Consider the following 10,256-nt stretch of genomic DNA (forward strand, 5'->3'; position numbering starts at 1 on the left):
CACCATAACTCGGCACTTTACGTTATAACTCGGCATTATACGTTACAATCAGACATTATCACTTGTTAAAATCTATTAATTGCTCTTCAATTCAGATGATCAATAGAAACGTAACCGACCTATTTTATTTCACCTATAAAGGTATGATATTTTATCTTCAAAGGGGACATTGAATTCTCATTACTGACTTAATCTTCGGAGTGCCTTTGCAGGTACACTCTCCCTTGTTCTTTACTCACGCTCTGCGCAATTGGACATCTCCTTGGAGAAAAGCTCGGACTTTCACAAAAGCTCAAAGGTCAGCACCGAAGATAACAACTCGGCGTCGACTCCCAGGGACCGAGCTCTCCCTTCAGGTATCCATATAAGAACAATTGGCGCCCACCGTGGGGCCTCGAAATAAACAACCTTTTTTCTATAGGCCCCATTTCCTTCCAATGGCTTCAAACTTACCTGCACCTTTGTAAACAAAGGTCATATAGTAAATCATTAAGGCCCGAAAAAGGCCGATCTATATCTATTTTTCCGATCATTATCTATCATCTCTCTATTTTTTAATTCATCTCTGGTTTATCTATTTGTCGATCTATATCTGTTTTGTCAATCTATATCTGTTTTTTCGATCTATATCTGCTTTTCCGATCAATATATGTCATCTTTATTTTTTGATTCATCTATGGTATATCTATTTGCCGATCTTTATCTATTTTTCCGATCTATATCTGCTTTTTTTTATCATTATTTGTCATCTCTGTATTTTTCAAATCATCTGATATATTTATTTGCCGATCTATATCTGCTTTTCCGATCAATATCTGTCATCTTTATTTTTCAATTCATCTATGGTATATCTATTTGCCGATCTATATCTGTTTTTTCGATCTATATCTGTTTTTTCGATCATTATCTGTCATCTCTCTATTTTTCAATTTATCTCGTTTATCTATTTGCCGATCTATATCTGTTTTGTCGATCTATATCTGTTTTGCCGATTTATATCTACTTTTTCAATCATTGTCTGTCATCTCTGTATTTTTCAAATCATCTGATATATTTATTTGCCGATTTATATATGCTTTTTTGATCAATATCTGTCATCTTTATTTTTTGATTCATCTATGGTATATCTATTTGCCGATCTTTATCTGTTTTTAACGATCTATATCTGTTTTTTCGATCATTATCTATCATCTTTCTATTTTTCAATTCATCTCTGGTTTATCTATTTGTCGATCTATATCTGTTTTGCCGATCTATATCTGTTTTTTCGATCTATATCTGTTTTCTGATCTATATCTGTCATCTTTATTTTTTAATTTATATCAGTCATCTCTATTTGCCGATCTATATCTATTGTCTGATTTATATCAATCATCTTTATTTGCCAATTTATATCAAAAATCTCTATTTGCCGATCTATAACAGTCATCTCTATTATCCGATTTATATCAGTCATCTCTATTTTTCAATTTATATCAATCATCTTTATATTCCGATTTATATCTGTTATCCCTATTTGCCAACTTATATATGTTATATCTATTGTCCAATTTATATCAATCATCTCTAATTGCCGATTTATATTAAAAATCTCTATTTGCCGATCTATAACAGTCACTCTATTATCCGATTTATATCGGTCATCTCTATTTTCTGATTTATATCAATCATCTCTATTTTTCGATTTATATCTGTTATCCCTATTTGCCCATTTATATCTGTTATATCTATTTGTCGATCTATATATGTTTTTCTAATATATATCTGTCATCTCTATTTTTCAACTTATATCTGTTATCTCTATTTTTTAATTCTATATATGTCGTCTCTATTTTTCAATTTGTATCTGATATATCTATTTGCCGATCTATATCTGTTATCTCTATTTTTCTGATCTATATGTCATCTCTATTTTTCGATTTATATCCGTTATCCCTATTTGCCGATCTATATCTGTTATCTGATTTTCTGATCTATATGTCATTTCTACTTTCCAATTTATATATGTTATCTATATTTGCCGATCTTTATCAGCTATCTCTAGTTGCCAATTTATATCTGATATCTCTATTTGCCAATTTATATCTGATCTCTCTATTTGCCGATCTATATCTGATTTTTCGATCTACATCTCTTATATCTATTTGCCAATTTATATCTGATCTCTCTATTTGCCAATCTATATCTGATTTTCCGATCCACATCTGTTATATCTATTTGCCGATCTATTTATGTCATCTCTACTTTCCGATTTATATCTGTTATCTCTATTTGCCGATCTTTATCAGTTATCTCTAGTTGTCAATTTATATCTGATATCTCTATTTGCCAAATTATATCTGATATCTCTATCTGCCGATCTAAATCTGATTTTTTGATCTATATCTGTTATATCTATTTGCCGATCTAAATCTGTCATCTCTATTTGCCGATTTATATCTGTTATCTCTATTTGCTAATCTATATCTGTTATATCTATTTTTCGATCCATATCTATCATCTCTATTTGCAGATCTGTTATCTCTAATTGTCTATCAACATCTGTTATCTCTATTTTCCGATCTATATCTGTCATCTCTATTTGCCGACCTATATCTGTCATCTCTATTTGTCGACCTATATCTGTTATCCCTATTCGCTGACCTATATCTGTTTTTCTATTTTCAAATCTATATCTATTATCTTTATTTTCAGATTTAAATCAATAATTATCCGAGCTATATCAATCATTATCACTCTTTGTCAAATCTATATCAACTATCATCAGATATATATCAACTATCTTCCGAACTATGACTATCAACGATATTCAATCAATTATCCATTCGCGATAAATCTTCAATTCAAAGTCGCATCGTTTACACATGCGCAATCAAACACAATCTTCAATCAATTATCCATTCGCGATAATTCTTCAATTCAAAGTCGTATCGTTTACACATGCGCAATCAAACTCAGTTTTCAATTCCGAACTATGACTATAAACACTCAACAAACTCAATCACATATCATACAAGTACAAACACTTATCCATTCGCGACAACTCTTCAATTCAAAGTCGCATCGTTTACACATACGCAATCAAACTCAATCAAATCACCAAACAACGGTGAACTAACTCAATATTCTCGCCCAACCAATTCACTTTTATCAACATCGTCTCAGCAACTATTCAAATTAACTACTCGGTTCCATGAAAAAACCTAACCGTTGCATCTATTAAATCAACGGTTCAAAATTTCATTGGAAAAATCAAAGGCACAATCAATGACAAGACTACTATACTTTCCAATACACGTTAACTTCAAATTACGTCTAAAAATTCAAATTATTCATTATTTTAATAAAGTAAGTTGATTTGGGGGCTCCATACCTATAACTCAAATCGCCGAGTTATAACTAAAAAAAAAAAAAAAGCTCAACCTGCTTTATCAAAATATAGTCAGGCTAAGCTTGGGGGCTATGATACAACCATTATAAATCCGATGTCATAATTCGGCATTATATACAATAACTCGGCATTATACACCATAACTCGGCACTTTATGTTATAACTCGGCATTATACGTTACAATCAGACATTATCACTTGTTAAAACCTATTAATTGCTCTTCAACTCAGATGATCAATAGAAACGTAACCGACCTATTTTATCTCACTTATAAAAGTATGATATTTTATCTTCAAAGGGGACATTGAATTCTCATTACTGACTTAATCTTCGGAGTGCCTTTGCAGGTACACTCTCCCTTGTTCTTTGCTCACGCTCTGCGCAATTGGACATCTCCTTGGAGAAAAGCTCGGACTTTCACAAAAGCTCAAAGGTCAGCACCGAAGATAACAACTCGGCGTCGACTCCCAGGGACCGAACTCTCCCTTCAGGTATCCATACAAGAACAATATCAAAAAATTTTAAGAATTAAATCGAGATTTTAATTACCATACTTATAACGGATTTATGACCTATGCTTTTGAATCGGAAGGTACACAACCAATTAGAATTCATTTTTTTTTTTCCTTAGTCACGGAAAAAGAGCCAGAAATTTTTAATAACCAAGCAAGGCCGAGTTTATGGGCATTGATGATAATCGTAATCGCAATCTATAAAAGTACTCCTTGAACGTGTCAACAAGTAAGACATACACTTCATCTGCCTGCACTTTTTCTGAATCCATGAAATATCAAAAATCAACATCACCAGTCAATTTAGCATATTTTCAAACTTGAAAACTCCCCCTTAAAATAAATCATCCGTTAATGTTAGACGATCCTGTGGTTACTATAAGCGGATACCATCATCATAGGAGACAAGGAGACAATATTTTATTTTTAATTATTTTGTCCTAAATCCTAGATAAAGTGGCATATGATATGACTTAGCATAAATATTTAAAAATATCATATACTATAAATATAAAAAAACAATCGAATACTCAATATTTTAAATTTATTAAACACAAAATTTTTCGTATAATTATTTTTATCTAAAATAATTAATTAAAAATAATAAAAAATTAATATATTTAACTGAATTATTATATAAATAACAATATAAAAAATTTCAAGCGAAGAAAATTACACCTAACAATAATGAAATATATATAATATAACATCAAGTGTCTTTAAAAACAGAAAGTGACCCTACTTATTCAAACATTAAACTCAAAACATAATTAGTCCTTCAAAGAGCAAAAGATCTAACTAATAAGAATGCAAAGCCACGCACAATAATAATAACCGACTTTGCTCACCACAAAGGATCACAAATTTAGTTACCTAACTAATTAAGTTCTCCATGGCCACATGGAAATAATTAATAGCCATGGAATATCAATACATCCAAATTTGAGTAAGAACAAGTCCTAGAACAGCATAGATGAGGCAGTTGAGGGTGTATAGAGGGTGTGAAGAGGAAGGAGTAGGAGGAGAAGGAGGATGAGGTGGCGATGGCGGCGGCGGAACCTGGCAGAAATTGTAGCCGTACCATTTGTCATTGGGGATGGAGGTGTTGAAATTGAAAGTAACAGGGTCAGTGTTGTAGGTGTAGATTTTAACACTCTCAGGCTTCCATCCATTGGTTTTGGAACCAGATCTACGAAGGTATGCAAAGCATATCTCAGAAGTGCATTCACCATCTATCTGGAATGTGTCTGAGGAGCACTGCTCAAATGTCTTTGAAATTCTATCACCCAGTCTTTCTGCATATACCTGATAATAATAATCATAATTGTTTAAAGAGTAAGCTCAAACAATTATTAAACATGCTTGGTTTTTCAATTTAGATGTGTAGATTTACCTTAAATGATTTGGATATAAAGACAAGATCGACAGAATATTCAATTAAGAAAGTGGATCAAACAAAAAATAGGTGACCAAAGATGAAAGAAGGTCTAAAAAATCATATAAAATGGTAAAACAGTAAACATAATTCAATAATATTGATTTATCGAGTATGTTATGTGTATACCAAAATTAGTCATTAAAGTTAACTACCAATCATTATAAAATACATGTTGAAATACAAATATATATTGAAAATAAATTTAACTACATATATTTATACACAAATATATTGATGATTGATTTTAAAGACTAATTTTGATGTACAAATAATATTTTTATTGTTTTATATATGTAATTAATCCTATCTAACATGGTCATATAGATTGCTCTCTGAGCATTTTTCTTTATTCAGTGTTTGCTAGTTAAACTCTAGAGAGGATAGGTGTTTAATAAGAAGACATAAATAGGAGGATATAACATGAATTTGGACTTCGATAAATGGAAGAGTTATCAAACTCAAGTTCTAAAAGAGCAAAAGACTAGTGGATATGAAACATTACAATCGTTAAAAAAATTGACCTTTTTCACTAAACAGCTTAGCAATTAGCAATTAGCATACATGAGATAGGGCCTATGAAAATGTCATTAAAATTAAAATATTTTTTTAAGAATATTTTTTTAAAAAATTACTAAATAATAAAAAATATTATTTTAATTTTAATAAAATTTTTTAAAATAAAAAAAATCCTAAATAGCACCTGACAATTATCTCGAAAGACAACGAGTTCTTTGACAAAAACAATATCTAACCCGGTTTTTAAACTTTACTTTTATAAGATTGATTAGTCCATGTGCCAAAAAAAGTCAATGTTATTTTTTTAGCACAGAAACTAATCAATCCAAAAAAAAGATCAGAAATCAAATTGAATATTTTTTTTGTCAAATATTTCGTAATCCTTTCCAAGTAATTATTCGGAGTCAGACAAAGTATTCCCTCTTTAAAATATTATAGCCACCTACTCCAACTTACTAGAATGCACCAAAGCGATGTAGTGTAGTGTATGCTTTTATTCATAACTGAAGAAGTTCCACTACTTTCAACCAAAAAGAGAGAATTATAGCTAGTGCTTTCTATATATGGTTATCACTTATCAGAGACCTTTCTAGAGCTCTGTTTAGTAGAAAATTTTCTAGCATGTTAACCCTTATTTAAACACACAAATAGAACTTGTAGCACTTCAAAATCTCAGGTCCATGATACTGTAAAAGTGATATAGAACTAATATAATTTCACAAGGGAAAAAAAAAGTTCATTGATCAGCTTGTACCAAGTAGTAAGGAACAACAAAAAATCGGTTAATTACTTGGCTTATACTTAATATTATTAGATTTCAATAAAAATCCAATCTTGGCCCAATTAACATAAATCATAGGGAGAAAAAAGAAGAAGTAAAAAAAACCTGGTTGCCTTGTGCATCACCAAAAACAATACTGATTTCATCAGTTGTAATCTTAGGTGAAGAACAGCTTGTACTTATGGCCACCAAGTAAGAACAGTTCTCTGCACTCTTCATCTATTATTCAAACACAATAAATAAATAAATAAATTTATTAAAATAAAATAAATCTATATCATGCACAATAAAAGAAAACAGCTTCAACAAACTAAAGAAAGAAAATTATTTAAAAAAAAAAGAGAAAAATATATATAATAAGAGCATGCAGTTAATTACTTGGATATAGCCAACACTGAAGGAATCATCAGCAGCATGAGGAAGCAGAGGAACATTTTTGGGCTCTGAGACTGAAAGGGCCAATCCAGAATAGGCAAAGAAAAACACAAGAAGAGGAAAAACAACCTCTTTGATATTCATCTTTCAGAAACTAAACCTTAGCTAAAGAAAAAGAAAGAGAGAAAAATATCAAGCTATGGTTTTGAATAAGCTTGGTACCAAAGCATGGTATATATAAAGCTTCACGGCACAAGACAAATAAAGGGATATAGCGCTTGGTAACATTAAACATTGTCCAATGAACTAAGGGCAAATGTGACAATATACTTCTATAAAATTGTCACTCTCACTTATGCTCCCATGTTTATTTTTAACTGGACTTTACTTCCGTGTGTTTCACGAGTCTTATTATTTTTTAAAAATTAATTTATATGGGGGACTGTAAATAACATAAAAACGAAAAAATTATTAACAATATGATACTGTTGGGGGACATCGAAATTTATGACATATTTTGTACTACTATATCTTCATTAATTAACGGTAATGATGCGAAATCATAGAGTAAAATAAAATTGCACTAATATCTATATTCTTGTCTAAGTGGTTAGGTAGGACGAGAGAGTCTTAAAAACTAGGGTTAGACCGAATAGAGATGAAGTTACTATATTGCCTCCTATCCTATCTATGATATTTAATTTATAGAGATGGTAGGTGTATATGCATGGAGATAGAAAGTGTTCCTCCTAATTAGAAGACTAGCTAGGTGTCTATATAGGTGAGTTTTTACCCTTTTTCTTTTTGTATATAAATTGAACTGAAATTATAGTAAATCATTTTAAATAATTTAAAAATTAAATTATATTGCTTTTTCATATAATAAAATTAGTTTTAAACTAATTTATAATGTAATGTACTAATTTAAATTAGTTAACCAAAATAAAATTAATTTTATTTTAAAATTTCAGTTTAAACTAATTTATACATAAATACTGTAGTTTCAATTTAGTTATTTTATTTAAAAAATTAGTTTATTTAAAATAATTTAGATCAGTTTCAGTTTAGTTTGACTAAACTAGTTTTTTGAACATTCCTAAGTGTCTAGGTGATTTGGAAATCAAATAAACCGTTATAAAACTATCTAAAAATTATATATTTAAAAATGTAAAATTTATATTACACCATCTCTACCCTCAGAAATAAGCATCTGTTGTAAATAATTCACTAATATTGAAGTAAAAAAAATTGATATATAATAAAATTGAGATTGAATAGATTTAATTTAACTTTTGTTATAATAACATGAACTAGCTAATTACATACATAAATATTTAATGTCATTTTTTATTATTAAACAATATAAATTAAATTAAACTTATTTAATCTCAATTTTAATAATATAAATTATAATAACATGAACTAATTGCATAAATATGCAACATAAGTTTGCATTATTGGGCCATAGATTTTATTTATCTATCTTTTTTTTGTTTGTTGATGAGATCGTAGCCATGTATGAAAATGAAATAATTGTAGCTAATTACGACTCTGGTTTCTTCTATGTTATTGAATTTATACCCGTTTTAGAAAAGAATGAAGACAAATTATATATAAAGAAAGTCTAAGGATGAACATTTTTATTAAGGTGAAATTCATGTGCAGTCGACTTTACGTGAAGTTGATAGTTGAGAGTCGTTAAATGATTTAATTAATTTGACTAAATTTTTATCTAACGACTCTCAAATATCAACTTCATGTGAAATCAACTTCACTTGAATTTTTACCTTTTATTAAAATTTGTTAAATATTTAATTAATAAATAAAATAAATAATTTTATACTATTAAATATAATTTTATATTATTAAAAATATTAATAATAATTAATGATTACAAATTAAAAAATTTGTTAGTCTCCTCGTATTCCTTTTAAATATATAGTAAATGAAAAGAGTATCAGAGAAGCATAAACTTAAACCATATATATACACGTGTAGCCAATGTTTTAGGACTTAGGAGAATGAAATTGCTTTACAAAATGACACATGAATGCTTTCATGATATTGCATGTGTGCCTTGCCCATTGACTGGAATGGGATGGCTACAATTTTTTAGATTCTCTAGAAGTTTTTGTATTATTATTATTATTTTATTAAAAAATCACTTAAATAAAGACGTATAAAACATTTTTTTAAATATTTTTTAATAACTAAAATTTAATATATATAATCAATTAAATTATGTTATTTTTGTTAAAATTAGATCTTAACTTTTAGTTTTGTATTTCTCTCTCATCATAGAAATTTAGAGTTTTTAAAATTAATATATATTAATAGGATTATTTTAATTATTTTCTATAATAAAGGTATTGTAGTCATTTTTTATAAAAAAAATATTAATTTAGATCGATTCAAAATTTAATTCACTATTTTTCGATCAAAATAATTTGTCGGACCTAATTTTAATAAAAATAACATAGTTTAATCGATTATATATGTTAAATTTCAATTATTAAAAGATATCTTAAAAAAAAGACGTTTTAGACGTCTTTTATCGAAGTCACTCTTTTATTGTTTAGAGGTGAACGCGGATCGGATCGGACCGGATCCAATATCTGCAATTTTTAAGTTTGGATTCGATCCAATCCGATCCACACATTTGAAGATCGGATCAGATCGGATATCAAATATATCTGCAAAACACAAAAATATTTTTAAAAACTTATTTTTATTAAAAAATATCAATAAAATTTATTTTTCTATTTTTAAAATATTTTACTCTTAAAATAATATTAAACATACTTTTTTTAAATAATAAATTAAAATAATACAACATATATGATAAGTATTAGTTGAAATAAAACATAAAAAGAATATTTACTTATTTATTTCTTTATTTTTGCGGGTACCTATAAAAAATCTGCAATCCGATCTGATTAGTATGCGAATCCGATCCGATAGCCTTGCAAATCGGATCTATATCCGTAATTTTCGGATCGAATTCAAAAAAAAAAACATCACAGATATGCAGATTAAATCCGATCTATGAACACCTCTATTATTATTATTGGTCATTGTCAATGCACTAATATTATATATTATTCTATTTAATAATCACCATTATTATTAGCTCACGGTGTGTTTGGAAAGTTGTAATGTTCATCACCTGTTTGCCCTTGCTTTTTCATATAATGAATTTCATTCATATTATTTAGACAAAAAATATTAGAAAACTATTAAAAT

General features: G+C 28.6%; 1 protein-coding gene across 1 annotated transcript; it reads right to left on the bottom strand.

Annotated features, from left to right (window-relative positions):
- Positions 1–4,575: 4,575 nt before the first annotated feature.
- LOC107489692 (embryo-specific protein ATS3B) lies at positions 4,576–7,229 on the bottom strand. The gene is made up of 3 exons (XM_016110444.3): positions 7,017–7,229; positions 6,744–6,857; positions 4,576–5,208 (listed from the first exon to the last, which is right to left on the bottom strand). Exons 1-3 carry the CDS (start codon positions 7,155–7,157, stop codon positions 4,831–4,833), a joined length of 633 nt encoding a protein of 210 aa, XP_015965930.1. The 5' UTR covers positions 7,158–7,229; the 3' UTR covers positions 4,576–4,830.
- Between the last annotated feature and the right edge of the window lie 3,027 nt (positions 7,230–10,256).

The sequence above is a fragment of the Arachis duranensis genome, chromosome 5 (genome assembly GCF_000817695.3).
Source record: "Arachis duranensis cultivar V14167 chromosome 5, aradu.V14167.gnm2.J7QH, whole genome shotgun sequence".
Classification (NCBI taxonomy): domain Eukaryota; kingdom Viridiplantae; phylum Streptophyta; class Magnoliopsida; order Fabales; family Fabaceae; genus Arachis; species Arachis duranensis.

Coding starts and splice junctions, on each gene's coding strand:
- LOC107489692 (XM_016110444.3), bottom strand. CDS start 7,157: ATGAATATCAAAGAGGTTGTTTTTCCTCTTCTTGTGTTTTTCTTTGCC. Junction 6,858..7,016: donor TCAGTGTTGGCTATATCCAA/GTAATTAACTGC, acceptor TTTGAATAATAG/ATGAAGAGTGCAGAGAACTG. Junction 5,209..6,743: donor GTGATGCACAAGGCAACCAG/GTTTTTTTTACT, acceptor TATTATTATCAG/GTATATGCAGAAAGACTGGG.